At 47.7% G+C, this 27,982-nt stretch overlaps 1 protein-coding gene across 4 annotated transcripts in view; it reads right to left on the reverse strand.

Moving 5' to 3' along the window:
• RAD52 (RAD52 DNA repair protein) overlaps positions 1-27,982 on the reverse strand; it is a 309,192-nt gene that overhangs the window by 95,393 nt on the left and 185,817 nt on the right. For all 4 annotated transcript variants that reach the window (XM_086952848.1, XM_086952851.1, XM_086952850.1 and 1 more), the window contains exon 8: positions 18,575-18,792. In XM_086952848.1, coding sequence (XP_086808974.1) covers positions 18,575-18,792 — 218 coding nt within the window. The remainder of the gene's footprint in view (positions 1-18,574; positions 18,793-27,982) is intronic.

A 27,982-nucleotide genomic window follows, 5' to 3' on the forward strand; every position in this document is an offset into this window, starting at 1 on the left:
TGTAATGTTATTTAATAATGCCAATATGTCCTCCCAGTATGTACCTAATTGTGGGCAATCCCATAACATGTGTAACAGATCCGCATCCACCAACCTGCAGCGGGGGCACTGGGCCGTATCTAGGTGAAAGTATTGGTTTATCTTCGCTGGGGTTAGATACGCCCTATGCAGTATAAAGAAGTGAACTAATTGGAATCTGGTGTTTCTTGTGCTCTTCCATGACCTCTCAACTATCTGCGCCCAGGCCAAATCAGGTACATCTTTACCTATATCGGTCACCCACTGGTCTCGTAGCTTTTGCAACAGTAATTAGCCCTCCCCAATCATGCGTCCATAGAGACAGGTGAGGGCCTTATAAGTGCCCGCCGCCGTAACGACATATTGGCACGCTGAACTCACCAGCGGTTCCGACAGGCCCCCTTCCCCAGTACTTTTGGATGGCAGCTATTAAGGCCGTATGGGTTAAATAATGCCCTTGTGGAAGACCAAAGGTCTCCTGCAGCACGCTATAGGGCAACAAGGTTCCATCTCCATATAAATCTCCTACTACCTTTAGTCCAAGTGATTCCCACTCAGCCAGTATCAACCAATTCCCGCCGTGCGGAAGGGCAGTGCACATGCCCAGGGGTATCTCCGAGGCATATGGCCGCTGCGTCCCGATTCTGTTGCGATACTGTCTCCAGCAGAGCCGCAGGGTGTTTTCTTTCATAGACAACGAGTGTACTTTTTGTTGGAGCACACCAAACGACAGTACGTACCGAGGTATATCTGGCTCCCGCACACTCACGGGACCCCTAAATTCCAGTGCCCCAGCCTGGGTAAGCCCCTGGAATTGCGCAGCCAAATAGTATTGTTCAAAGTCCGGGACAGCAAGTCCCCTTTCCATCCTTGGGTGCATCAGCGTATCTAGCGCCTCTCTCCGCCTTTCGTTCCCCCAAAGAAATCCACCAAACGCGGAGCAGAGCTGCCGAAACAATGCGGCAGGCACCCACACTGGCAGCGCTCGGAAATAATAAAGTCATCGGGAAAGAGCCACCATCTTCAGCAGTGCAACACGACCTGTCACCGACAAAGGTAAGGTCCCCCAAAACTGCATGCTACTCTTAAGACCCCTCTTTGCCCTGCCAATGTTGCCATCCAGCAAGACCTCCTGGGTATGATAGATCTGCCTCCCCAGATAAGGAAGGCAATGGGGTTCCCATTTGATGTCGCGCGAAAGTGCCGGCGGGTCACAGGCTGGGTCCACCGGAAAGATACAAGTCTTCGCCCAGTTGACTTTAAGACCAGAGATCTCCCCGAATTTGCGCAATAGCGCCCGGGCTGCTTCCAGTGCATCCCCCGCGTTCAGCAAAAACATCAGGAGATGATCCGCATATAGAGAGATAAAGTGCATCTGACCGCGGAGTCGTAGGCCCTGAAATGCTCGCCCCTGCCTAGCATGGTTTGCCAATGGCTCTATAGCAAGGGCAAATAGTAACGGGGATAGTGGACATCCCTGTCGGGTACCGCGTCCCATTGGGTACGAGGAGGAAATGACAGTTCCCACCTTCACTCTGGCGTTTGCCATTGCGTACAGTATCTGGGTCCAGCGGATATAGCCTTCCCCGAGTCCAAAGGCTCTCATAATAAAAAACAGGTAAGGCCACTCCAAACTATGGAATGCCTTTGCTATATCTACAGAAAGGACCACCGCCCGTTTATCGTCGTTGCGGGCCCCGCGCAATATGCGAAGTAGCCGGCGTATGCTGCCCGCGGTACTACGAGTAGGAAAAAACGGCCTGATCGGGATGGACTTACTGTACCATGTGTGGGCGGAGTCGAGTAGCTAGGATGCGGCTCAATATTTTATAATCAGAGGTTAGCATGGACAGGGGTCGGTATGCAGAGGGGTCAGTAGGGGCCTTCCCTGGTTTAAGTAGAGGGATGACGATGGCCTCCCTAGTCGAGGAAGGCAGCACTCCTAATTCCTTGGCCTATCTAAACACCAATAGCAATCTAGGGGCAAGGATGTCTACATAGGTCGAATAAAACTGGATGGGCAGGCCGTCAATCCCTGGAGTCTTGTTACGCGCCATCTGTTTTATAGCGCATCGTATTTCAGACAATGCAAGCTCTAGGTCCTCCAAAAAATTAAGCATGTCAGAGTCAACCGCCTGCAACTGACTGTCATATAATGCAGCATAGTAATTACGAAATCAAGTGTTTATCTGAAGCTGGGTATATTCTTACTGCCCTGTCGAGGAGGTCAGCGCCAGAATAGGAGTGCATCTAGGGAGGGGGTTCGCCAGCCACGCCAACAGAGCACCCACTTTGTCTCCTTCAGCATGCGCACGGGCCAAATAAGCCCTATGATCGAAACATCTCAACCGTTCCGAGGCCACTGCCTCTTTAGAGCTTAATACCAGTGCCCGCGCCCCAGGAGTAGTTGCGTGGGTGCGCTCAGCTTCCCTAAGAGTTCTCTCCGCAGTATCAATTTCCTGCAATAACGTCTTCCTAACTCCCACCCATTTAGTAATACATAGGCCCCGTGTCACCACCTTGAAGGCGTCCCACTCCAGTGCCGTCGTCGTAGCCGTACCCTCATTATCACTAAAATACTGTTCCATCCCAGTCTTCAGCTCAGCTCGGAAGACCGGGTCTTCCAGGATCTCCGGGCGCAATCGCCAGGTCGGTACAGCCGGACGCTCCTGGGTCCAGCAAAAACTTACCAGCAATGGGTTGTGATCCGAAATGGTACGGGATAAATATTCACTACAAGCTACTAGAGCAGCAAGGTCAGCACAACACAAAATCGCGTCGAGCCTTACATGCAGTTCATGGAGGGCCGAGAAATATGAAAAGTCCTGCTCACCAGGGTGTTGCGCGCGCCATACATCAATGAGTACCCAACTGTCCTGCCAATGGGATCTGGACCTTGCTAATTTATGAATTGGAGTATCAGGCAACGGTGGGTGAGATCCGTCTTTAGACACGTCTGCTATGGAGTTAAATTCCCCCCTCCCCAGTAGTACCGGGTGTGTAAAATTGGTCGCCAGGGTTGTGGACATGTGAGCAAAGAATGTCGCCTGTTCCACATTAGGGGCATAAATGCTGCAAAGGGTCACATCCCGCCCGTGAAGTCGTCCCATATCCGCTACATATCAGCCATCTGGATCTATCAACTGGCTGGTCAGCTGGAAGGGGACCCCGGCTCTACCCCAAATCAGCACCCCTCTGGCGAAAGCTGAATAAGTAGTATAATAAAGCTGCTCGCGCCACCTGCACTGCAATGCTAGCCCCTCAGCCCTAGTGAGGTGCGTCTCCTGTGGGAATGCTATCTACACGACCCTACGCACTAAATATGAGTGGATCTTGTACCGTCGCTGCATAGAGTGTAACCCCCGTACATTCCAAGTCATACATTTTACATCAGGTAAGGGACCCATAATCCGATTGTAAAAAACACAACAATCCTTCGCCCCCTCCTAGACACGCCGGTGAGCTTCCATCCCCAACTAAATTCCCCACATCCCCAACAGACCCAACCCCAACCCGTACACTACCCTCCCTCCCCAGAACAGGCACCAACATAGTGAATCCTATCCAAACAAAAACCCCAAGCGCCCTTAAAAGGAAATGTTCTTAAAGGCGGTCTAACTTGGAACCATCCTGTGGGGGGGGGGGGAGGGGGTGTGATAGGATCTAACAATTTCACAGCAACCAGCCAATGCTTCCAGCACTAACCCCCCTTGTAAAGTCCGGATGCCCATCCATCAGATGATCATAACCCTCTTACCAGAAAGTATGGGCAATGTAATAATTCAGGCTAATCCGTTGCCCCCCAGGCAACCCAACCTCCCCGAACCCAGGCCGCCCGCATCACCCCAACCCACAAAGTGTAGCACGGCAGTATCTACAAGGTGATTCGCAAAGTGTCACACAGAGATCAACTTGCGTGTTATGGAGCGTCCACCAGATTCAGATAACTCCGCCTCCGTTTCATCAGCTGCAACGTCAGAACCCACAGAGGGCACCTGCGAAGTGGTCTCAGCCCCAGCAATGCCCGCCACAGCCTGTAGCGCCGACCAATCGCTCCGCCTCCATCTGAGACATCGAGGGGGCCCCAGGCATCGATCTCCGCCTCCTCGTACGACGGGGTCGCCAAAGCCGCTGGTCCATCACTGGTCTCAGCAAGGGTGAATCGGCTCCTCCCTTCTCAGCTCGATAGTCTTCCATCCATGCCCAGGCCTCATCCGGGCTATTACAAAAATGCATTTTGTCGTCCAGTACGATCCGTAAGCTTGCGGGGAACATCAGTGAGTATTAAATGCCTTCATCACGGAGCGCACGTTTGACCGCCAGAAAGGACGTCCACTGCACCTCAAGTGTGTAATCTGGGAACAGTGTAACTTTGCTATTGTCCACAGCATAGGGGCCTGAGGTTCTAGCCTTATGAAGCAGTAGGTCTCTGTCCCTATAGTGTATCAGGCGTGCCACTACAGGCCGGTGAGGGCGTCCAGGATCAGGTGGGTGCGCAGGCACTCTGTGGGCCCTCTCCAGGGTATAAAACTGCGACAGACCTTCTGGCGCAACCACGTCCTGGAACCAGTGCTCCAAGTAGGCTACCATATCCGACCCTTCAATTCGTTCTGGCAGGCCCACCACGCGAACATTGTTTCTTTGATTGCGGCCCTCCGTGCCGTCCGCTCGCTTCTCCAGAGTCCGCAGCCGGGACAGAACGTCTCCCATCTGAGCATCCAACTTAAGCTGATCAGGTCCCAATTCGTCCAGCCGAGCCTCCGTCTGCCGCACTCTGTCAGCCAACTTAGCATGATCGGCCTTTAGGAGACCCAGTCCAGTGGCCACCTGCGCAATATGGCCTTCAAGATTTGATCCACTTGGCTCTGTAGGAGTTCTCCTGGAGGATTAGACGCCGAGTCTCGCATCACCCGCTCCGTGTCCAGCTCCGTTCGTCCAGGGGAGGACCCACATGCCCCTTCCGGGGCTTACCCATGGTCAGACTTCAGGCTCCCCTCAGCACAACAGGGCAGGGAGGGGGGGTCCCTTCTCCTCTTCCCAGTTGCCTCCGAAACAGCTGCCGGCGCCACTCCGCCCCACGGAAGATCCAAGACTGAGTGGACACAGCAATACCATCCAAGCCCCGGAAAGTGAGAAGCACAGCGATGAGTCAGCTACACGTCTGACAAAGCAGCGCAGGCAGGGTGCCCAACGGCCAGGAGACCCCCACAGGACCTCACGAGACGGTGCGCGCCCCAGCCGCGCACCGTCCACTGAATGGGCGATCTAGTGGTGGTAGGCAGCCCCCACTTACTCCACAGTCAGGGGCAGTCCCGGGCTCAGCAGTAAAGCACCCAACGAACATCTCCTCCACCTGCGGGATGAGTAAAATGGCCGGCAGCCTTTCCGGTCAGTATGCAGTCTCGGGAGGCCCACCACTCTCGTTCAGAAGACCTCTGGCGAGATCGCCGCTCCAGCTCGAGCACGGCCGGGGATACCCGATCAGGCCCCCCAGGGCACCGCAGCTTCCTCCTCCGAGAAAGGGTTAAAATCGACGCTGCAGGCAGCGCCGTACTCGCTCGGCCCCCCCTCACCTCAGACCTTCTGCAGGGCGACAGATGTCCGTCCCGGCTCGCCCGCCACACATCAGCAGGACCTGGCTCCGAGCCTGCGATGCCCAGGCAAAGGCCGGCCCACAGCAGGCGGCAGTCCAGAGTGTCTCCAGGCAGCCCTAGGTCGGGGGATGCTGCGTCGTAGTGATGTAGCCTGAAGGGTCCACCGAGACAGCAAGGGGCCCTCTCACGCGACCACCAGTGCCAGAGGGCCGCTCGTGACAGTTCTCAGGCCTTCAAATAGGGTCGCTCAAATATAATTGGCTCCATAAGTTGTTTTTATTGGGTAAAATTTTTATATTACAGTATTACAATATATATTACAGAGTGGCTGTCCCCACTGTCTAGCAATAGTTCAGCCGCACTTTCCACTGAAAAGCTATTTTTTTTTATTTATCTGTAACCTTTGACCCCGTGGACGGATTTGGCCAAAATTTCTCAATCGCCTGACATAGTCCATAAAGGTCCAGCCGTCTATTTTTAGGAGACTTATGAAGTGGATAAAAGTTAAATAGGAGCGGAAGGTGAATGTGTGTTTTAATTTTTTAGTTCCCATAGAAAATGTTGTTGGTACTTACTGCCCAAATCTTTGAACCTGTTTACATCAAGCTTTGCATGAAAGCTGAACTTAACTTAGAGAGGGTTCTTTAGTTGGTTAGGTGTTAAAGGGTTGCGTAGCGTGTGTTAAAGGGTTTAATTTAACATCTTTGCATCTCCTGGCCGTTTGGGATCCAAAATTCCTCCACAAAACCCAACAATCAAAAATGAAAGTAAACCAAATAGATATAGAACCTTTTCTATTATCACCCCTTAGGGTCCTGGGTCCAAAAGTTGGAACAAGAGAAGCAGGCGGAAGCATGGTTTGGCCGGAGGCCAGATTCTGTGGCAATACCCCACCACACATGGTCAAAGGCCGTGCACCGTGTGATACTGGCTGCTCACAAATGCTTGGACACCCAGATCCTCCAAGAATCTCCCACAGCACTAGGCCAAAGGCCCTATGTAGTTGGGGATCAACGATAAGATCATCATAAAAAATAGCTAACGAAATTCACTGGAAAAAAAAACCACACAAGGTTAAACTGAGTTACGGTTTTGGTTCAAACATGTAAAACCAATAAAACTTGCCTGTTATAGTTTGTGGCGCAAACTATAACTTTCACCACCCCCTGCATTGATTTTGACACCATAATCACCATTGACATCAGCAGCGACATTGCTGCAACAAACAAACGAAAAAGTATAGAATAGAACGACAGAAAGAGACACCAGATAAAGAGTAATATTGATAAGAAAAAACAGAACATGGATAAAAAAACTGCTGAGAAACGGACGGTAAAAAAAAACACAGACAAAGCCAATACTATTAATTAACCAAGACAAAAGGTGAGACGACAAAAATGACAACAGAGGTAAAGGGTTAGAAATACAATATGTTAATAACTGAAAACAAAACTTACTAACTTAAAAAACAAAAAACGAGCAAGGATAAACATGGACTGAGAAAATGTAACGGAAACAGAGAAAAAGACACAAAATTAAACATATTCAAAGAAACAAGCATTGGCATAGCCAAAGGGTCTCGCTTTTGGCACCTATAAGTATTTAGCTATGCAGCACAATATCCTTGGTACAATTACATCAACTGTTGCATGGCAAAAAACTTATAAGGTCTCAAAGGCGAGACCTATTGGTTATGCCAATGCTTGTTAAATATACTTCCAGGAACTCATCAAATGGAAATAGGTAATTTCTCCACAGTCTAAAACAGATATCGCACCACAAGAGCAAGTCCAAGTACAATTTACAGATAACACGCGTCACTTATTTACATTTTTGCCTCCTTAGGAACACTGTTTTGGCAGACTTGGTGATGGATAAAAATCCAAGCGCAAAGTACCAAACGGACACTGTAACCTGCTAATGTCTTTGTCACCTACAATGCCAATATCCTTTGCACGTCACAGGGTATACAAGGCATTAAGGGGGTTTCCCCTGCTGGCAACAAACATTGGAAAGCTACTGATCGCCTTTGTTTGAGAACCAGTTTGGTGGTCTCAGGACCACAATCCTTGACCATTGCCCCGCATTCAAACTGCAAGCATCAGAGGGCACACTCATAAATTCTTCCACTCTGTTCCCTGGATTCAATAATCACCCTTTGACAACTTTTAAAGTTATCTTTTTATTGATATTTGCACTTTTTAGAAGGGGTGAGGGAAAGACCTGGACAATACCCAAGGAGAGGAACAGGCAGACACAGAGTAAAAATAATGTAATAGGTACATCGAAAGGCAGAGCAACTAATACTGAGAAAAATCCCCATTCTAAAATTCATATGTAGAACGGTCCCTACCTCCCCAGCAACATCAGGAGCAGAATCCTGAACAGAACACTTAGGAAATAATAAGCAACCCAGTGTGACGTCAGAAGGCCCAGGGTACGTGCAGAGGGGAGGCCTCCGCCGCAGCGGAGGAAAGTTGGGATAGTATGTCGGGTAGGATGGGATCTTCTTTCAGGTTGACCGCAGGATCATTTCTGTCAAATAGTTTAATTGTCTTAAGAAATTGGATAATACCCGTGCAATGCCTGCTCCCCCTGTTAAAATGAAACACGTGGTTTCACCTACAAAGTGATGATGTATGATGACATGTTGAAAGTCTCCATTGTGACGTGTCCTGGGTATAGAAAGATGGTAACCAGGCAGCTGCAGTGTTGCACTCAGGGACACAGGACGGAGAGGAGCTGGAGATTGGGTCAGTCAGAGGCTAAACTGCAAGGGCTGAGCAGGCTCCAAAATGGAAATGGGCTGGGGTGGTTCTAAGGGTGCAAGGTAAGTGAATGAACCAACCGAAAACTGAACTGAACACTGAACTTAGAGCGACTGAAATTTTTATCTTCATCCTTCATTTCTTCTCCCATAGAAATGCCTTCGGTTCCCAGAGAGACGGTTTTTAGTGCCCTATTGAAACGGGTGTGCGGCAACAGGGACGAGAGCGTCTGGCTGAGCCAAGACTCCCGCCTGCTGCATACCTTCTCAGAGCCAAGACTCCCGCCAGGCTGAAGAGACGGTGACAGGATTCATGCGCCCGGGAACACGACGCAGGTCAGTGAATGGGAAATCAATCTGTGAGCGCTGCACGGTTCCAGTCTGGGCAAGTCTTCAGCAGTAATGCAGCAAGGACGCCAACCATGAGCCCAACGCGAGACTCGGCAGAGGACAGATGGCGCCTGATCGGGCGCTGAAAGCTGGCAGCTGTGCGCGTGCAAAAGTGCATGTCCGCAAGCGCTAGGCCAGCAAAAGCTGGGGTAGCACTTTTAAAACCGCACTACTAAATGTCTTGCAGAGCAGGGCATTTGCATGCGCTGGCTCAAGTGAGACCTAAAAAGGACAGCAGGTTAAAAAAAATAGGAAAACGTGTGATTATCGGTGGTAGAAACATGTATTTATAGAGAGACAAAAATGAACAGAGAGGAAGGAATTAAAGGCGAATGACAGTATAAAAAACAAGCATTAGCTTAGCCAATAGGTCTCGCCTTTGGGGCCTTAGAAGTGTTTAGCCAGAGCTATTGACTTTGCCAATGTCTTCAAGCTGAGCTGTAGAGAAGTGTGGCTGGTGTGCAGTATGCTGAAAAGTTATAATAAAAAAGTGTCAGAAGCATTTTTGTTACCTTATATATGACCAAGAAGGCATTATGTACAACTGAATGACCATATTAAAAAAAGTATTACAATAAAAAATGTCCTCAGTGTTCTTTTGTTCCTGCAATGCTGGTAACTTGTTCCTGCAATGCTGGCAACTTGTTTCTGCCTATTCCAATCGTTGTTTGTTAAAGCTTTTTTGAGGGGGCATAAGCAATGGGAGGGTTACCTGTATTTTAACACTAGCAGCTGCCAGACGCTAGGGGAGAATCAACAGATGCCAGATTCTGAGAGAAGGCTGAGGTGGTGCTGAGTGATGCTGAGCTGGTAGTGGTGGTGGTGACTGGTGCGGAGACTATGCTGAGGTGATGCCGAATGATATTCAGGCCCTGCTTAGTGATGATGATGTGGTGGTGTACTAGTGCAAAAGCAATGCTGAGTGATACTGATGTGGTGCTGAGTGATACTGATGTGGTGCTGAGTGATGCTGATGTGGTGCTGAGTGATGCTGATGTGGTGCTGAGTGATGCTGATGTGGTGCTGAGTGATGCTGATGTGGTGCTGAGTGATGCTGATGTGGTGCTGAGTGATGCTGATGTGGTGCTGAGTGATGCTGATGTGGTTCTGAGCGATATGGTCTTGGTGCCGAGTGATGCTGCGGTAGCCCTCAGAGATGCTGCGGTGGCCCTCAGAGATGCTGCGGTGGCCCTCAGAGATGCTGCGGTGGCCCTCAGAGATGCTGCGGTGGCCCTCAGAGATGCTGCGGTGGCCCTCAGAGATGCTGCGGTGGCCCTCAGAGATACTGCGGTGGCGCTGAGTGATGCTGCGGTGGCGCCGAGTGATGCTGCGGTGGCGCCGAGTGATGCTGCGGTGGCGCTGAGTGATGCTGCGGTGACGCTGAGTGATGCTGCGGTGGCGCTGAGTGATGCTGCGGTGGCGCTGAGTGATGCTGCGGTGGCGCTGAGTGATACTGATGTGGTGCTGAGTGATACTGATGTGGTGCTGAGTGATACTGATGTGGTGCTGAGTGATACTGATGTGGTGCTGAGTGATGCTGTGGTGGTTCTGAGCGATATGGTCTTGGTGCAGAGTGAAGCGGTCGTGCGCCGAGTGAAGCGGTCGTGCGCCGAGTGAAGCTGTCGTGCGCCGAGTGAAGCTGCGGTAGCCCTCAGAGATGCTGCACCATCAGGATTCAAGCAAGCCGGGCCGAAGACGGCTGAAATGCCAGAAACCGGTCCCCGGTAGCTTGTCTCCTTTCTGGTGAAGAATTGGCTTGGTAGTTTAGTCTGCCCTGTTCCCATGATGCACTGGGCCAGGGACAGACTGATTTGCATATAGCCAGGTTCTGAGCTGGGATGGTGCAGTGAGATAAATAACGGTGATGGATCAAGCCCTGATCTTTGGACTGGTTAAGAGTGGTCTGCTTAATTCAGACACTCTGTTCATCACCACCCCCTTTTCTGAATCGTTTTTGGCCACTATAGGTGTGGCAGGGTATACTCAGACATGAGTCCCTTTCTCACTGCACCATCAGGATTCAAGCACTCTGTTCATCACCACCCCCTTTTCTGATTCGAGTGATACTGATGTGGCGCTGAGTGATACTGATGTGGCGCTGAGTGATACTGATGTGGTGCTGAGTGATACTGATGTGGTGCTGAGTGATACTGATGTGGTGCTGAGTGATACTGATGTGGTGCTGAGTGATGCTGTGGTGGTTCTGAGCGATATGGTCTTGGTGCAGAGTGAAGCTGTTGTGCGCCGAGTGAAGCTGTTGTGCGCCGAGTGAAGCTGTCGTGCGCCGAGTGAAGCTGTCGTGCGCCGAGTGAAGCTGTCGTGCGCCGAGTGAAGCTGTCGTGCGCCGAGTGAAGCTGTCGTGCGCCGAGTGAAGCTGTCGTGCGCCGAGTGATGCTGCGGTAGCCCTCAGAGATGCTGCGGTAGCCCTCAGAGATGCTGCGGTAGCCCTCAGAGATGCTGCGGTGGCCCTCAGAGATGCTGCCGAGTGATGCTGCGGTGGCGCTGAGTGATGCTGCGGTGGCGCTGAGTGATGCTGCGGTGGCGCTGAGTGATGCTGCGGTGGCGCTGAGTGATGCTGCGGTGGCGCTGAGTGATGCTGCAGTGGCGCTGAGCGATGCCGCTGAGCGATGCCGTGGTGGCGCTGAGCGATGCCGTGGTGGCGCTGAGCGATGCCGCGGTGGCGCTGAGCGATGCCGCGGTGGCGCTGAGCGATGCCGCGGTGGCGCTGAGCGCTGCCGCTGAGTGTGATGCCGCGGTGGCGCTGAGTGTGATGCCGCGGTGGCGCTGAGTGTGATGCCGCGGAGGCGCTGAGTGTGATGCCGCGGAGGCGCTGAGTGTGATGCCGCGGAGGCGCTGAGTGATGCTGCGGAGGCGCCGAGTGATGCTGTGGTGGTTACGCTGTGCATTATTGGAAAACAGTTTCCTCAGAAGATGGAAAAGTTTTTTGGTTTGGGAACAGTAAATAGGCGGTTTCTGCTCACACTGGACATGTTTTGCTTGCGAATGTCCTGGCCAAGATAAACACGCGGGAATGTTGAAATGTGTTGTAAAGAACACAGAAACCTTTTGATTTTATAATTCAATGATTGCCCTCAGCTTCCGACCAGGTCTTCGCCGAGGGCTAGCCAGCGCGATGGCCCCGGTGAACAGAAAACGTAAATTAAAGTTCGCTTGACAACGACTGGCTTCAATAATATCAGCTACAATGAAAGGCAGCAAAGGAGCAACACATGCGAGGTACATATCCGTAATACTAACAAGCACGGGCCATTAAGATGCGAGATAAAGTTTGGCAATTCTTTCTGTATTTTAAACAATCGAGTATTAGTGATGTATTCCTCCCACCCGCCACCCACAAAACATTCTAAAAGTAACACAATCGGAAATCACTCATGAATACAAATAATTCTTACTTTTTAAAATACTTTTTCCTTTGAACTATTGGAAGCAGGAACAAGCATTTGACATAAAACTTCACACATTTAAAATTAAAACATAAGAAGGAAGAGACTCGAAGTAGTACGTCTAAGATGCTCCTAATGACTGAGATGTTAGTGTTAGCACTAAGGTGTCAAATTTGTAGGTAAAACATCAGTTGGAGAAACTTTGCGTCCACTTGTGATTTCCGGGAGAGGCGGGGTTCAAATCTATTCAGTTCCCAGAATCTAAATCATTGTGGGATACATTTCTAAAACGTGCGGGCATTTTCTTAACTTTACAGTTAATTAGCTCCTTGAATCACGTGGACTCCTTGCGTAAAGCGCTTTGTTTAGAATGAGCTTTGGTATTGGAATTTCTCAGATTACATCTGCCAGCTCAGAGCAAACAAACACCGAGCGGTCAAACAGGAGTAATTCATGCCCGCAGTTCGGCCAGTCAGATATAGCGGTTACAGGTAAAAGGGAGCACAGGCCTGAGAGGAGCTGCGTTTATTTCAGTCCAGAGCAGGTGGTATTTCTGAAGATTCGGCTTTTTGTGATTCATGCTATTGAAAGTTTGTTTCGAAGCGCTGTGTCCGGTGGCGTCAGGTAACAACTTGAAAACATTACTTTCTGAACTTCTATGGTATTTCTATATTTTTTCAAATCTTGATCCAAGAGTCATTATTGAAAGTTAAAATATACATTATAAAGTGCCATATTTCTGTTGTGTGTTAGTAGTCATATATACCTTCCGCTGGTTCTGGATAAAAGATTATCCTGAAAATCAGTAGGTCTTATTTTGGAAGATAGATCGATCGGTGTGACACTGCGGGGTCTGTAGTCAGGGAGACTTTAATCGCCCTTTTCTGAGAGTGAAAGAATAGACATTTTAACCCAAAAAGAAATTTCTCTTGGCAATGCAAACCAATTGAGTTGCATTTTGAAAGTGTTGATCACTGAGAAATATGTTACAAATTAGTTTTGTGCGCATTAAAATAATAATAGGAGTTTGAGATGAAACGGTGTTGAAAAAACCACTTTGAGGGCAAGTTGTGGACTGGACGCAGAGGAGACTGATGGCATCTCCTGGTGAACTGAAATGCCCCAAGTCCTCCACCGCGCCTGATCAGACAGGCACTGCACCGCTGCAGCCTTGTCGGGAGAAGCCAAACTTTCTGTCTTTTAAACAAAGCTGAAAAATTCAGTGATTTCCAGCAATAGCGCCTAGTTTTCACATGTTCATTTAGTTAAGCTGTCTGTATCTTTGTACTCTTTTTTAAAGGCAGTTTCTTTTTAAAACAAAGGTGAAAGTGCTGTAGCGCCTCGTGCGTGTCTGCTCTAATGTTAGTTCCAGCGTGCTGAAACAGCGGATGTGGAATGCAGCGCTATACAAACAAGCGTGCGCTGTAAGTAAAAAAAAAAAAAGCGCGCGAAAGCACTTAATGAGCCATGACTGCTCGCAACTGTAAAAAACTAAAAAAAGCATTGGCCGCGCGGCCGTGAAAGTAACGCGCCCGCAAAAGTGATACCAGGTACGCGCTCTGTGGTGGGGAGGGGCAGAGCGAGGCACTTGGGAGAGCAAGGCTTAATGAGCCATGAAAGCCACATTGCGGCTGCACGCGTGCACAAGCGTGTGGCGCAAGCTTGAGGCCAGGAAAAGATTGTGGTAACACTTTGAAAAGCCACTAACTAAATGTCTCGCAGTGCATTCGCTGGCTCAGCGAGACCTAAAAAGGTTAAAAAGCAATAAGAACATATAGAAGCAAATACTACAAAGAACTTAAGTGAAATAGAAACATTTAAACTACTCAAAAATCTACATTTACACAAGCATCATACTGACACAAGTCACCAAAAAATAAGGATCATGCAAAATCACAAAGAACGGAAGCATGAAAGCAAGCTTGCTCACAGAAAAAACACATGTTCATGAAAAACCAAACAGACACAAATAAAAAAAAAATACCAACACACCAAACTGGTAACGATAGGAAAGACAATCCAAAAACAAAAGGCAAACTTGCCTTCAAACCAAAAACACAAACTCGGATTTATCTGATAAAAAAGTGACCAAAAAAAAATACTGATGAGCAGCGAATACACAATATAACTCACGGTTGTCAGCCATGCTGTTCTCCAGTACATATATAAGTATATATTTTCCTAAAGAACGGAAACCTAGCACATGCACAAATGAGACCTTAAGGGATATGTCTGGATATGTAGAAAGCTTGGTGGGATATGTACGAGGAGAGAAAAAACAGAATGGATTACCTGAGGAGGTCAAACTGGGTGGAACCAATACCTGAATAGATTGCAACTGGGTTAATCAGATCTGCCAGTGCGACAAATGTGCTGAAAGATGGGAAAGAATTCATTCCAGAGCAGTTGTGTGACAGGATATCAGTAACAATAGAAGCATTGGCATAGCAAATAGGTCTAGCTTTTGGGACTTTATAAGTATTTAGTTAAGCAGCACAATATCCTTGGTGCAACAACATCAACTGTTGCATGGCTAAACACTTATAAGGTCCCAAAGGCGAGACCTATTGGCTATGCCAATGCTTGTTCGTTTTGCTAGAGATAAAGTAAAGGCCATTTGGGCACAAGACATGCACTTGGAGATCAGATGTGAGGGATGGCATGTGAACACATGAAGAGGGTTCATCTACACAGAACCTTGATTACATTGGGAATCAGTTAGAAAATTAAGGCAATCATTACAGTCTCCTACATGTCAACAGTTCAGTAGGGGTTTTACCACATGGTTTGGCACGGGACCCATACCTGGGCATCCCCTTCCCATTTAGAGGGACATATGCAGAAAGAACAGATGATGGACGGAATGCAGAACATATCTAACACACACTTAGGGCATCACAATATAAACAGCAAAAAAAGTGACGCATTGAGCGCTTGAAATATTCTCAGCCACTAGCAATTTACTAGAGCCACATCCCAATATACTATTTGTGGCACACCATGACACATCAAATGAGACCCAGATATATGGAAATAAAACTGGGTCCTGCTGCAATAGGAAAGGTCCAGAGGTATTATACAACTAAGACTATTTGGAGGCAAAAGGGGTACCCAGATTTTGGCTTTAAGAATCCTGTGCAAAACACCATTATTCAGCTAAAACGACAATCCGTGGACATGTAATACTGTATAAAAAACGCAATACCTGTCAACTGGTCGCGTCATGGCGTTTTTTTTAGGGATTTCTTTTTTTTACTTTAAGCCAAGCCAAGGTGGTTAATCACCAGCCATGTGTATTAGGAATGGCAGTTTTGTGATAATACCACATTTTGATAATCAGACACAAAAGAGCTTTTGCTGCAAACCTTTGTTTTAAACAAAGGAGAGGCAAGCAACAGTGGTCACTTTTTCAAATTTTTATATTTTAACAAATGACGTGATGTCATCAGTAGGTTTAAAATATCTATAAAGAACTTTTGCCTAACTGAATGCTTTGATGGCACACTCAAAACTCTAAATGTTCTTTAGTGGTTGAAAACAGGCTAGATTATGGATATTCTTAAACTGTACTACATTTATAAACCTCAAAAGGGTCGCATAGCAAGTGCACCCTCAAGTTTCCAAACACATGACAACCAGTTTATACGCAGATCTTTGTAGTGAATGCATTAGTCCACAGAAGTACAGTGAATGCTCCTGGTACATCTACATGCAACAATACTCAAAGCTCTGGCGTAGATTTACTTTCTCTGGTGAGGTCAGACGAGGAACCCAAAATACGCATTTTCCACCTTTTTCTGAGAATGCATTAGACAAGACTAGGGCAACTAATCCCTTATCCAATAGCTGCACCTACCAATAATTATTAGCCAAGGCTTCTACATACCATAAATTAGCCAGGATTTTAATTTCGGGATGGGAGTATAATGCACGATTTGTGCAAACCTTTTATTATGATGACGGGTATTGATCTTGAAACGCATATTTCAAAATTTTCCCTCCACATTTGTTATTAGTCAGGTAAAATGTACCATGAAAGACTGTTTTTGATTTGCTTTATAATAATAAAAATAAAAAGAATTCAGCGGACGCAAGAAGCACGCCCATCTGAAATGGTTAAAAGTGGGGACCTCTTTTTGTTTAGTAAACAGGGTAAAACCTGAATCATGTTTATGAGAATGTTGTAAGTACCGAGCTGAATGATTAACACAAACAGTGTCCATCCGTCCATTGTCAAGGTATACCTCGTTTTCCCACGGTGTTCCCAACTGAAAAGCCAGCACACATGAGTTATACAGGTGGAATGGCTGTTTTTATGTGGCTAATCTAAAGCCGCGTGCCTACGTACACACGGCTTGCTATGAAAAGCAGACCTCCTTTTATTTTAAAAAAACAGCTTCTTTTTGGAAACGTGTTGCCCTTTGCCAATAACAGGTTCGAGTTTCGTTAAGGTCATTTTAGACACAAGCAAATTACAGTAATCAGGGAAAGAAAGGGTGTTCTTTGACCTGCACGCTTTGGAGTGCCTCGAGCAGATTTACGTTAGTTCCCCGGAGGAGACGTGAAACAGCGCTCATTATTTCGCGGCAAGCTGCAGACAACATAATGAGGCGGGCAGTCGTGAACAGGACTTCTCTCAGCGCAACGGCAGGTGATATCACAGGGCAACATCAATGCGGTCGTGAAAAGGATCGCGATCAAGTGCGGCGAGCGATGCGCTTAATGAGCATGAGGAGGAAAGCCATATGGCGTCATTGCTTGCAAACGCGCACATGCACGCAAGCTGTAGGCCGGCCATGGTAGCACTTTTGGAAGCCCTTACTAAAAGTCTCGCCAGACCAACGCATGTGCTGAATCAGGCGAGACCTCAAAACTGTCCGAAATAAATTTTGTGGCCAAATATAGTTTGAAAACGTATTCGTCCATTTGGTGTAGATTTTCTATTAACTCTGATGGCGCAATATTTTTAGGAACAATTTTGAAGACCTGATATTTTTGTCAAAAGATGTAACATAAGTTATGTTTTGCAATTTTTTTTATAGTACTACTGATACCAAAAAAGACCTACAGATAACTCATTATGATGGATTACGGATATCAGTTTTCACCTATTCATCACGCATTAAAAAAAAAAAATCTTTTGGAGACAAGGTCTCAAACATAGACCAATATTTTAAAACAAACATACCGTTCACCATCACAATGTCCAGAGCTCCCTTCCCTATATCCAGGTTTACCAATACACGAGTTTGGTCTAGTGTTTCACCTCACTAATTAGCAATTAATTTTACAGTACAAATATAATCTTGCCCAATGTTTCTCTGGCATTGATCTTCGCCATTCCTGCTTCATCCAACTTTGTGAACCCTTTCGGGCAGCCTCATTTTCTTTCAGCCTGAGAATCCAGGCAAAGCAGCTTAAGGACAAGGTTTTCTTTAACATCTTCAGGTCTTCCACCCTCATTACTTCCCTCTGCTCTTTGCATTGCAGCTGTAAAGCACCAACTACTGTTATGCAGAGGTTTCATTTTGGCAGTCCTTATCAATCTTTTAGTGGATTTTACTTATTTGACAGAAATCATGCAAGGTCTTTGTAGTGCTGAAAGAAGGAGCAATCTAGATTTTATTAAAAACATGGAAAAATAGCCTAGAACCCATAATGGAATTACAAAAGGTAAATCTAAAGGCAGTGTTGGTGAACAAAACTTACTGTAGTTTCTTGGGTAAGTTCAACGTTTTAATAACACTAAAGATCTGCTGAAAATGTCCAATAGCAAGACGCCACCAGCAGGGCCAGGCACCAGTGAGGGATTGGCTGTGACAAACACCAGGATGGAACGCCTGATAAAAGGCACTGGGGCATGGACATCGACATATCAGGCAAGCACTGGGGTTACATAAGATACCAGAAATGAACTGGTATCAGCAGAAATCAAGGAGGGAATAGAAGGATTATACCACAAACATGCCAACTCTCGTGATTCAGGCTGAAGACTACCGATTTCAATGCTAGTGTCCCGCCGCTCGATTCTTGCATGCAAAAATCCATATTCCTCTGAGACCTTCAACCAACCGGGACTCGTCTTGTGTGATTCGCAGTGCACAACATGTTTGTCATGCTCTCTGCCTGGCCTAGTGCCTTTTCTGTGCTCCTGACAAGTAAGCCAGAAAAACGTATATTTGTTTTTCAGTTAGCCGATCCTGCAGCAGTGCATTTGCAAGTCCCATACCAACAGACCCGGTGCAGGCCGCAACAGAAGTCAATGAGAAAAATCAATTCTCCAGAGAATTTTTTCTAATTCTCCCACTTCCCTTTTCTAAAATGTTGGCATGTATGATACCAGCACTGACTGTTACCAAGAAGTCCTGGAAAATAGATAAACAAGTGACACAAGCACTTACCCACTGTTGCCTTCCCTTTCTTGATAATTTAGAGATGCTTCTGACGGCAGGTCTCTGACAGGAGAAGATTCCAAGGGAGATCGGCTGGGGTGGCAGGACTCTGCTTTCAGCTGAACAGAGTTGTTCTGATTCTGCAGGATGCTACTATACCTCGCCTTCTCCACGGATGGCTCAAAATCTCTCCTTTTTGCAAGTGCTGGATCCAGCTCAGGGGGTGGCTAAGAGAGAAATTGAACAGGACCTATGAAATTTGCAAAACATTTTATCAAGTTTAAATAGTGTCTCCATGAAGAATATATGACTGCAGTACAAAGGCATGTTTATGACGTTTGTAAAACGTTGTGTAATATGCTATAGCCTACAGCCCTTGGAATATTAATTTAGGTTATTTTTGTTTGAATCTTTTAAAAAAGTTTTATGCATTTTGTGTACAGTATTTTCAACAAAAGGAAGCAAGATTATGGTCTCATGTAAAGTTCAGTTAAAGCATGTAAGTGACATCACAACATTCGGAAATACAGCATGTAACAAGTACTGTGGGTAAACTACTCTAGGGTGTATATGATAATATGCGACTGCTCTTTCTTTGATCAGATATTGGTCATTTAGCAGAGATCTAGACTGCATGTTGAACATAAAGACAGAGGGCGGTGACGAAACAACCCTTCCTGACCAGGTTTTTTCAGATCAGAGCAACACAGCAATGCAGCGCTGTACAACAATGTGTTACAATAACATAGTTGTGCAACAATGGGAGAGGGTTAGATAAAAGAACTAAGAATTATAGGTAAATAAAGCACAAGTGAGGGAGTGAAGTTTACAGTATGAAATGAGGCTATACAGAGGACTGGGCTCTACCACCCGTGGGGACGGCAGTCAGAGGAGAGGTGTTGAATGGGGATTAAGACGCATTCTGTTGTGGGCGGTCCAGCAACTCGGCTGGTGAAAAAGTGGTAAGACACGGGTTTTCAGATCCTTCTGGACGTGAAGGAGGGATGTAGCCAGCCATATCTGAAGAAGGAAGAGTTGTTGCAATGCTTTGTTAAAGTTTTAAACTGTACTGTCAATCAACAACTAGGTTATACAGACTTACAGCGTGACTGGTCAAAATAGAGAGGCACGGTTAGTGCTCCCAGAGCTACCAAGTTTATATTACACAAAATCCATTAAATGGCAAAGAAAATACGGACATAAAGGTAACACTTGTATGTTGAAGCAAATTTGCAGTCCAGTCCATTACGTTGCAGCGGGTGGAGGTTGTAGCCTGGCCACACCTACTGGAGACCAGTAAAGCTTTGGGCCTGCCTGCAGGTTTGTGACGGACTCCTAGCGGGTGAGACCTGGAAGGTCCACCACAGAAGAGACAGCTGGCAGGAAAGCCTAGGGGGAGGGGGGAGAGGAGGGGGGTGCTGGATGTCGCTTTGACCACCCATGTCACACTGCTAAAAGCCCAGACAAGAGATTCAAATAGCTGCAATGATGTTGGGGATCTCGGATCTGCCAACCAGTGAGACATAATGACTCAAGAACCTAGTGTTTACCTGTTTGCACAGATCCTGGAGGTGGTGGGCTATAATCTGAGGAGTCCGTCATGTATGGTGGCCCTCGCCGCATTGCACAAGCTTTCAAAACTGTTCTGCCCAGCACTGGAGCAGCAGGATTGTCTGCACTGGCAGAGAGACATTGTTAGTAACCACCAAACCCAGTTTAAACAGCACCCGCCACCGCTGTACTATATACACCTGATTTGAGGTAGTGAGTGGGCAGCAAAAGACACCAATGCAGCCTGTAGCTAGGTCACATAGAAATTTCTGTGTAACAGCGTCCAACAGGCCATCTGATCTTCCCTGCTAGAATGTACAAGTCCAGATTTCTGCTCAAGTTGTGCAAAGCGAGACCTACCTTTGCAACCTATGCTGAGTGGGAAGTCGGTGACACCTGGGAGGCCTCACATGGACTTGTATGAATCAGATGTGCCTTCTGACCTCTCTTCATTGTATTGGCTTCTTCCTGAAAGTGACACTGTTGTGTACCTCTGAACATTCACTGGATGGGCCAAGTAATTCACATTGGAACTGCTTGGTTAGAAATATTTTCCCTCACCTACTGTGAACAGTGAGCGTACAATTTGATGCATCCAATACACGGTCCTGTTTTCTTTAGACTGTCTCAGTGTCAGCTCTACTACTTCTACTGCTCCCCAGGTGGTTGATGTGCAGACATGGTTTGGATTAAGAGAGCAACTCATCAGAGGAAGCCAGCCACATTTGTCAAGGGTACCCACCCAGTGGAGACTACACTGCCACCGTGCATGCCTAACTGGGAAACAATGTGATATTAAAGCCAATTTAAGACGTCCACTCTTTCCTGAAGAAGAAAATCGGTGAGGTTGGAGGGGCTGTCACAATTACGCACAATGATATGTACATTGCGGCTGACAGGGTCACAGAGACTGGGGGACAAACCTTACAACTAAACGGGACGTAAAAGAGCTTGATTAGCTCATGACAAATGCAAAAGAGCAGACACATAGAACAACCTTAACTTTTGGGGATTTCCAGAGTGGCCTGAAGTAGTGTAGCCTCGACAGTTTCTTTAGTCTTGGCTTTACACAATGTGACAGCCTGTTCTATGGTCATGGTTTAGCACCGCCTTGGCTGTTTGTCATCAGGCCCTGTATCAAGTGGCATAGGACTCATCTTCACTATCTACACTAAAGTGGTCCCGAAATACTGCAAATCAGTCGTGCAGATTAAAAAGAAAGGGAGGGTGATGAAAGGTGACTATAAACAACCATCTTCAGCAAATATGAAGGGGATTTTCAATATAGAAACTCACTTGTTTGAGCCTCCGGTAGCTGTTAAAAGCCCGGGTCGCAGGGAGCAGGGCCCTTGCATTGTGGCTACAGCAACCAGAAGTCGAACAGCATGGCAATGTGGCCAGAGAAGCCAATGCAGAAGAACAGACAGACAACTTTTTGCACACTACACCTGCATGCATCATACAGAAATGGATGCTCTGGTTGACAAGAAGCCTTCATGTCAGAAATTCACAACGAGATGCTGAATAACCTGGATTTGCTGGCGGTGATATACCAGATAGGCGTGGTCGTAATTGAGTAGGAATAGCTCTGCGCTTGCCTTACCAGCTCAAATGACGTATGTATTATTGGCTAAATTGCAGTTTGTCTTGATTATCAACACACTTAGCCTTTCAAATTTAAATGGCTGCTCTGCAGGCATCAGTAAAAGTGCACTTCGGAAGTGAAGGGTAGTGGTCAAGAGGATGTTGACATTCACATATTTGTTATGTCTGGCTTGGTTGTGTTAATTTATTGGCATATCCAACAGACACCCAACAACACTATTTATGTTTGAGGATGCCATGCCCAACTATAGGAAATAACCCACACCAATTTTGATCATTATGTAGAAATGTAATAGTAAGATCGACTAAAGTAAAAGGATGTGGTGTTAAGAACCATGAAAGCACACCAACAGAGGTGTATGGATACTGACGGGCACACAAAATAATTTATGTGGGAACTATGTTTTCGAGAGTGCTCTCTGTGGGGTTTTGCTGTAGGGTCCAGAGGAGTGGAAATCCTGTTTTTTAGAAAAAAAACCTTTTCTGATAAAGTCTACATGTTTAGACGTTTATGGCAGATGCATTTAAATTATTTTTTTAAACATATTTTATTGGTTTCATACAAGCATCTGACAATACCCATATTCCTGTAACATCATCGTAAGAGATATAGGTCAATATTCCCCACTTTTCCCCATCTTAGTCATCCAATGGTGGTGTTGCTCTTGATGTGCTTAAAATGTACATATTTTATATGACATATACATCTACTTACAAATTCAACTCCCCCTTTAACCCTTCCTAACTCCCTCCAGTCTGCCCACCCCCCTCCCTCCCTACCGGTGTGTGGTGCTGTGAGCCTCGTTTCTATGGTAAGACCTAGTGTAGCCAATACTATTTACAGTCCTTTATGTACCTGTAACTGTGGGAGCCTCCCTCAAGCCTCAGTTATTTGCTCCTGCTCCTCAGCAACCTGGTGAACTAATAACGCTTGAACCAATTTTTCCCATGGGTTTGCAGAGTCTAGTACCTTATCATTATTTAGTCTCGGTGCTTGTTGGTATCTACTCGTACTTTCACTTTGTGCCCATTTTATAAATTCAGCCTTCCATCTCCCAACCCTGGGGCTGTCTTTCGATTTCCAGTGACTCGTTATCCCTCTTTTCACTAGAAATAACCCCATGTCTATAAATGTGCTGGACACCTTAGTCTTGGAGGTGTGAGGAAACCAGTGCAGTATACATGTTGCTATGTCAAAAGTTAATTGCCTCTCTGAGACCGTGCTCAAAGTGTGTCCTACTTCTTCCCAATAGTCCCCTAGTTTGGGGCATTCCCATAACATATGCTCAAGCTCTGCTTCCTCTCTCGCACATCTAGGGCACGCTGCATCTTCCACTTTAAAATACTTCCTGATCTTGCCCGGTGTGAAGTATGCCCTATGTAGAATGTAGAAATGCATCAGATGAAATCGGGCATTTCTCGTGCTTTTCCAAGCCCTACGCACTATCTGTTCCCATGCTATCTCTGGGATAGGTCTCTATCCCCGCTTCCCATTTTGCTCTCAAGCTATCTAGTGGTACTAGCCCTTCATTCAGCATTCTAGTATACGAGCATGTGACTGCCTTAAAAGTCCCAGCCGTCATCATTGTGTATTGGTACGCCATTGTCGTCTTGGGTTCCACTATTCCTTCTTTCCACTGCGCCCTTAACGCATGAACCAGAACCGCGTGTAACAGAAACCCTCTGTTACACGCTCTTTACCTCTGAAATTGCTCTTTACCTCTAAAATCAGTTGCGCTTTGCTCGCATTGCTCCTGCATTTATTTGTGCCTGATTGTAATTGTATCGTAGCGCTATACTGATGAGCTTCGCATTAATTGATACTCTATTGTGCATAGCTGCCTTTACCTGCTTGATTAATCTGTGCCCGATTGTGCCGGTGACGCTTCCCTTTTCATAGCGATTGTTGGGGTCCCAATCTCGTCCCGTTTGGCCTTTGGCTTGCTGCCATTTTGTTGTTTGTTGTTGTGCCTCCCAGCCCGGCCCTCCACCCCGCTCCCGTCTCCCAGCTGACCCTCCCTCGCTCCGCCCCCCCCACTATCCACTTATGTCAGAACAGCTGACGCGCAGCGGACGAGCCCCATGCGCGCCGAAGGTGCGCCAAAGGTAAGCCCGTCTACGCCCGTCCGCGCCTGGACCGCGCCCAGCGCCAGACCCCCTGGACTCCGCAAAATCCACTCCTCCCGCATAACTTACGACGCCGCAACCCTCTCAGCACTTAACCCCGGCCGACTCCCAAATTGCTACCAAGCCGCCCCAGGACTCACCCATGGACCCTTCACTTGCCACTCCTGCAAGTTCGACTGCATCAAATCCACAAACTCCAAACAGAGCTCCGACACTAACCACCTGAAGTGCATCCTGCTCAACACCCGCTCGGTCCACAGACACGCCACTGAACTTAGGAACCTACTCGAGATCACTTCGCCGGACGTCGCCTTTCTTGCAGAAACCTGGATGAACCCCTCATCAGCACCCGACAACGCCATAGCCATCCTGGACGACTACAAGATCATGCAAAAGGACCGCATCAACCAAACAGGAGGAGGCATCGCCATAGTCCATAAGAACACCATCCGCATCACAACCAGTTCCGACGATAACCTCGCAGCCGCCGAACACCTTCACTTCCAGATCCACACCGACCCCAAGACCACACTCCGAGGCACCCTCATCTACAGGCCACCAGGACCCCGCACACAATTCAGCGAAGACATCACTGAATTCATCAGCCCACACGCCCTCCCCTCCGAGGACTACATTCTACTGGGAGACCTCAACTTCCACCTGGAAAAGAACAACGACAGCAACACCACCACCCTTCTGGACAACCTCGCCAATCTCGGACTCAAACAACTTGTTGACACCCCCACCCACTATGCCGGACACACGCTCGACCCAATCTTCACCTCCAGCAAGCATATCTCCTTCAATCACACCACAGCTCTCCATTGGACGGACCACAGCTGCGTTCACTTCAACTACAAAAAGACTACGTCCCACAACCACCCATAACCAATTCCCCGCAGAAACTGGAACACAATTACCACCGACCAGCTCTTCACATCGCTCCACCAAAATCCTCCTGCCACATCATCGGACCCAAACCAAGCAGCCACCAACCTCACACAATGGATCACTCACAGCGTGGACGAATTAGCACCCTTGAAAAACCATCAAATGAAGCAAGGCAGCAAAAAAGCCCCCTGGTTCAATGATGACCTTAAGAAATCCAAGAAGATCTGTCGCACCCTCGAAAAAGCCTGGCGTAAAAACCCAACCACTGACAACCTGGCCACCTTCAAGAACGCCACCCGCAAACACCACCAACTGATCCGATCCACCAAGAAATCAGCATTCAAGGATCGACTCGACAACAACGCCCACAACAGCAAGGAACTATTCAACATCGTCAAAGAGTTTACAAACCCCACCGCCGGCACCAACCACATCACTCCCTCCCAAGACCTCTGCGACTCTCTAGCCTCGTTCTTCCACAACAAAATCGCAGACATACATAACAGCTTTGGAGACCAGTCCACCCCACCCACCTCCGAACTAAAACGCCCCTCCAACAATCTTTACGCCTGGAACCCAATCACCACTGAAGACACCATCCGCCTGATGAACACCATCCACTCAGGATCGCCAACCGACCCATGTCCCCACCACATTTTCAACAAAGCAAACTCCATTATCGCACCCCATCTCCAAGAAGTCATCAACTGCTCCCTCAACTCTGCTACCTTCCCGGAAAGCTGGAAACATGCCGAACTCAGCGCCCTCCTGAAGAAACTCACAGCGAACTCCACTGAACTACCGCCCCATTTCGCTCCTCCCATTCCCTGCCAAAGTCATTGAGAAAGCCGTCAGTCTGCTCGCCGCCTTCCTCGAATCCAACAAATCCCTCGACCCTTCACAGTCTGGCTTCCGAGCCAAACACAGCACCAAAACCGCCCTCATCGCAGCAACAGACGACATTCGAACTCTACTGGACAACGGAGAAACAGCTGCCCTCATCCTACTTGATCTCACCGAAGCCTTCGACACAGTCTGTCATAGCACCCTTATACAACGCCTCAGCAACATCGGAATACAAGGAAAAGCGCTGGACTGGATCATCTCGCTCCTCGCCGGAAGAACCCAGAGAGTCTGCCTCCCCCCTTTTAGATCAGAGGCCACCAAAGTCATCTGCGGCGTACCACAAGGATCATCACTCAATCCCACCCTCTTCAACATATAAATGAGTCCCCTCGCATCCATCGCGCGCCAACACAACCTCAACATCATCTCCTACGCAGACGACACTCAGCTGATCCTCTCCCTCACCAAAGACCCAAACACCGCCAAAACCAACCTACACGAAGGGATGAAAGAAGTAGCCGAGTGGATGAAGAACAGCCGTTTAAAACTGAACTCGGACAAAACGGAAGTCCTCATCTTAGGATCATCCCCCTCCGCATGGGACGACTCATGGTGGCCACCGGCCCTGGGAACCGCACCCATACCAACGGATCACGCACGTAACCTGGGCTTCATCCTGGACTCCTCCCTCTCGATGACCAGACAAGTCAACGCCGTATCATCATCATGCTTCAACATCCTACGTATGCTCAAAAAAATCTTCAGTTGGATCCCCACCGAAACAAGAAAGACGGTCACCCGTGCACTGGTCACAAGCCGACTGGACTACGGAAACACCCTTTACGCCGGAACCAAAGCCAAACTACAGAAAAAACTCCAACGCATCTAAAACGTCTCAGCAAGACTCATCCTAGACGTCCCCCGTCAAGCTCACATTTCCGGTCACCTGAAAGACCTCCACTGGCTCCCCGTCAACAAAAAAATAACGTTCCGTCTCACCCACGCACACAAAGCCCTCTACGACCTAGGACCCCTATACCTCAACACACGCCTGTCCTTTTACACCCCCACCCGCCAACTTCGATCGTTCAATCAAGCCCTCGACGCAATTCCACACATCCAAAGATCCACCAGGGGGGAGGGGGGGGGGGGGGGGGGGAAGATCCTTCTCCTACTTAGCGGCCAAGACCTGGAATTCTCTCCCCCCCCACCTCCGCCTTATACAGAACCACCTCTCCTTCAGAAAACAACTAAAAACTTGGATATTCGATAAGTAAAGTACCCCCCCTCCCTCAAGCGCCTTGAGACCCTCTGGGTGAGTAGTGCGCTATACAAATTTTAAACTTGAAACTTGAAACGTGACTCATTGGTTGGGTATTTGAGGGTTCTGATTGGTTTCTGGGTCTGTGATTCAATCATTGTAGGGTTGGGACTAGGGCTAGGGTTAGGATTTCTATTAGAAGTAGGGACTAGGGCTTCCTATGTTATTGGTTGTTGGGAATAGGGTGGGACTAGGGCTAGGGTTAGACCTTAAATTGGAAGTAGCGATTAGGGCTTCTGGTGTGATTGGTTGATGGACTTAGAGTAGGGTTAGGCTTTCTATTGGAAGTAGGGACTAGGGCTACCTGTGCCATTGGTTGCATGGACTTGTTTTGGCACTACTGGTAGGGCTAGGGCCTTTATTGGACGTAGCGATCAGGGTTTTTGAACTGATTGGGTGCTTGGTCTAGGGCTAAGATTGGCTGTAAGGTCCTGGTCTCCTATTGGTTCTAGATTTTAGGGTGAGTGTTGTGATTGGATAGTGTTAGGGGTAGTGTTCCCATTGGTTGAAGGGGTCACCCGATTACTAGGGGTATAAAAAAGGCCAGGGTTAGGGCGTCTCAGCCCGGGCGTCGAGGCGAAGGGCAGAGAGGACAAGGGCAGTTGCCTGTTCAGGGCAGAGAGGACAAGGGCAGTTGTCTGTTCGAGACTGACCAGGGCCAGGGCAGAAATGCTGCCCATTTTCCCATTTAGCAATACCCAGCCCACACCATCCACATCCACAAAACGTAAGGTACTCATGGATCTATATATTTATAACTTTCTTCTAATTTAGCATTTACAATGCACTACCCTATTTCTCAGCCTATACATCTAAATATATACCATCTGGATCCACTCTCTTATCCCAAACCCCATGCCACTACTATGATGTCCAAAACAACCCTTTCTTGACTCTCTCCTACTCTACCCCTCCTTGTATCATCTGACACCTCTTTCTACTATACCGATCCCCCAAAACAAACCTTTCTAAACTCTTCCCTCTGACTCCTCCCCTCCAAAACTCCTTTTTACTCATCCAAAAGCCTCCTCCTACTGCTAAGACCTAAAAAATAAAATCCTTCACTCTTTGTCCCT

Source organism: Lissotriton vulgaris, chromosome 1_2 (assembly GCF_964263255.1).
Source record: "Lissotriton vulgaris chromosome 1_2, aLisVul1.2, whole genome shotgun sequence".
Lineage (NCBI taxonomy): Eukaryota > Metazoa > Chordata > Amphibia > Caudata > Salamandridae > Lissotriton > Lissotriton vulgaris.